A 559-nucleotide genomic window follows, 5' to 3' on the forward strand; every position below is an offset into this window, starting at 1 on the left:
TCCCCTGCTCACTGCCCACTCCCCCAGCCCAGCTGTCCTATGTGCCCCGTGTGCCCCCCGTGGCACTGCTGGGGAAGGTCACTGCCACCACCTTTGTGCTGGAGAGACCCTGCTGCGTCTTCGACCGGCACGCCAACGCCTCGGACACAGTTTGGCTGGTTGTGGCATTCGTTAATGGTGAGCACCCACTGCTCCAGCACATCCCCCTCATGCTGAGAGGCATGGGGGACCACCACTGCAGCTGCTCACCTGCCATCTGTGCCATGCAGCCTCGGCCACCTTCAGAAACCCCCTGGCTCGGGTTGACGTGCCCCTGTACAAGCAGCTGCCCACTGCCAGCTCCTACATGACACTGGAGACAGCAGTGGCTGCCTATGCCTGCTCAGCACCGAGCCCAGACGTCCTGCGGGTCGGGGCTGACACAGCGTGCAGAGACCACGGCAGACAGGACCACTGCAACGGGCCCCTGCCCTCTCCAGGACCCTACAGGTAAGGCCAGAACCCCCAGATCCCAGCTGGGGTACCTCCTCACCTGGAGTGTGCTCGTCCTCCTGGAGTC

At 64.2% G+C, this 559-nt stretch overlaps 1 protein-coding gene across 1 annotated transcript in view; it reads left to right on the forward strand.

Annotated features, from left to right (window-relative positions):
- Nucleotides 1-33: 33 nt before the first annotated feature.
- The window catches only part of LOC103798847, a gene marked incomplete at its 5' end in the record, with an annotated part of 2,948 nt that continues 2,422 nt past the window's right edge, over nt 34-559 (forward strand). The window contains 2 exons of the mRNA XM_009071128.1: nt 34-177; nt 270-489. Coding sequence (XP_009069376.1) covers nt 34-177; nt 270-489 — 364 coding nt within the window. The remainder of the gene's footprint in view (nt 178-269; nt 490-559) is intronic.

This window comes from Acanthisitta chloris, unplaced genomic scaffold, assembly GCF_000695815.1.
Source record: "Acanthisitta chloris isolate BGI_N310 unplaced genomic scaffold, ASM69581v1 scaffold38273, whole genome shotgun sequence".
NCBI lineage: Eukaryota > Metazoa > Chordata > Aves > Passeriformes > Acanthisittidae > Acanthisitta > Acanthisitta chloris.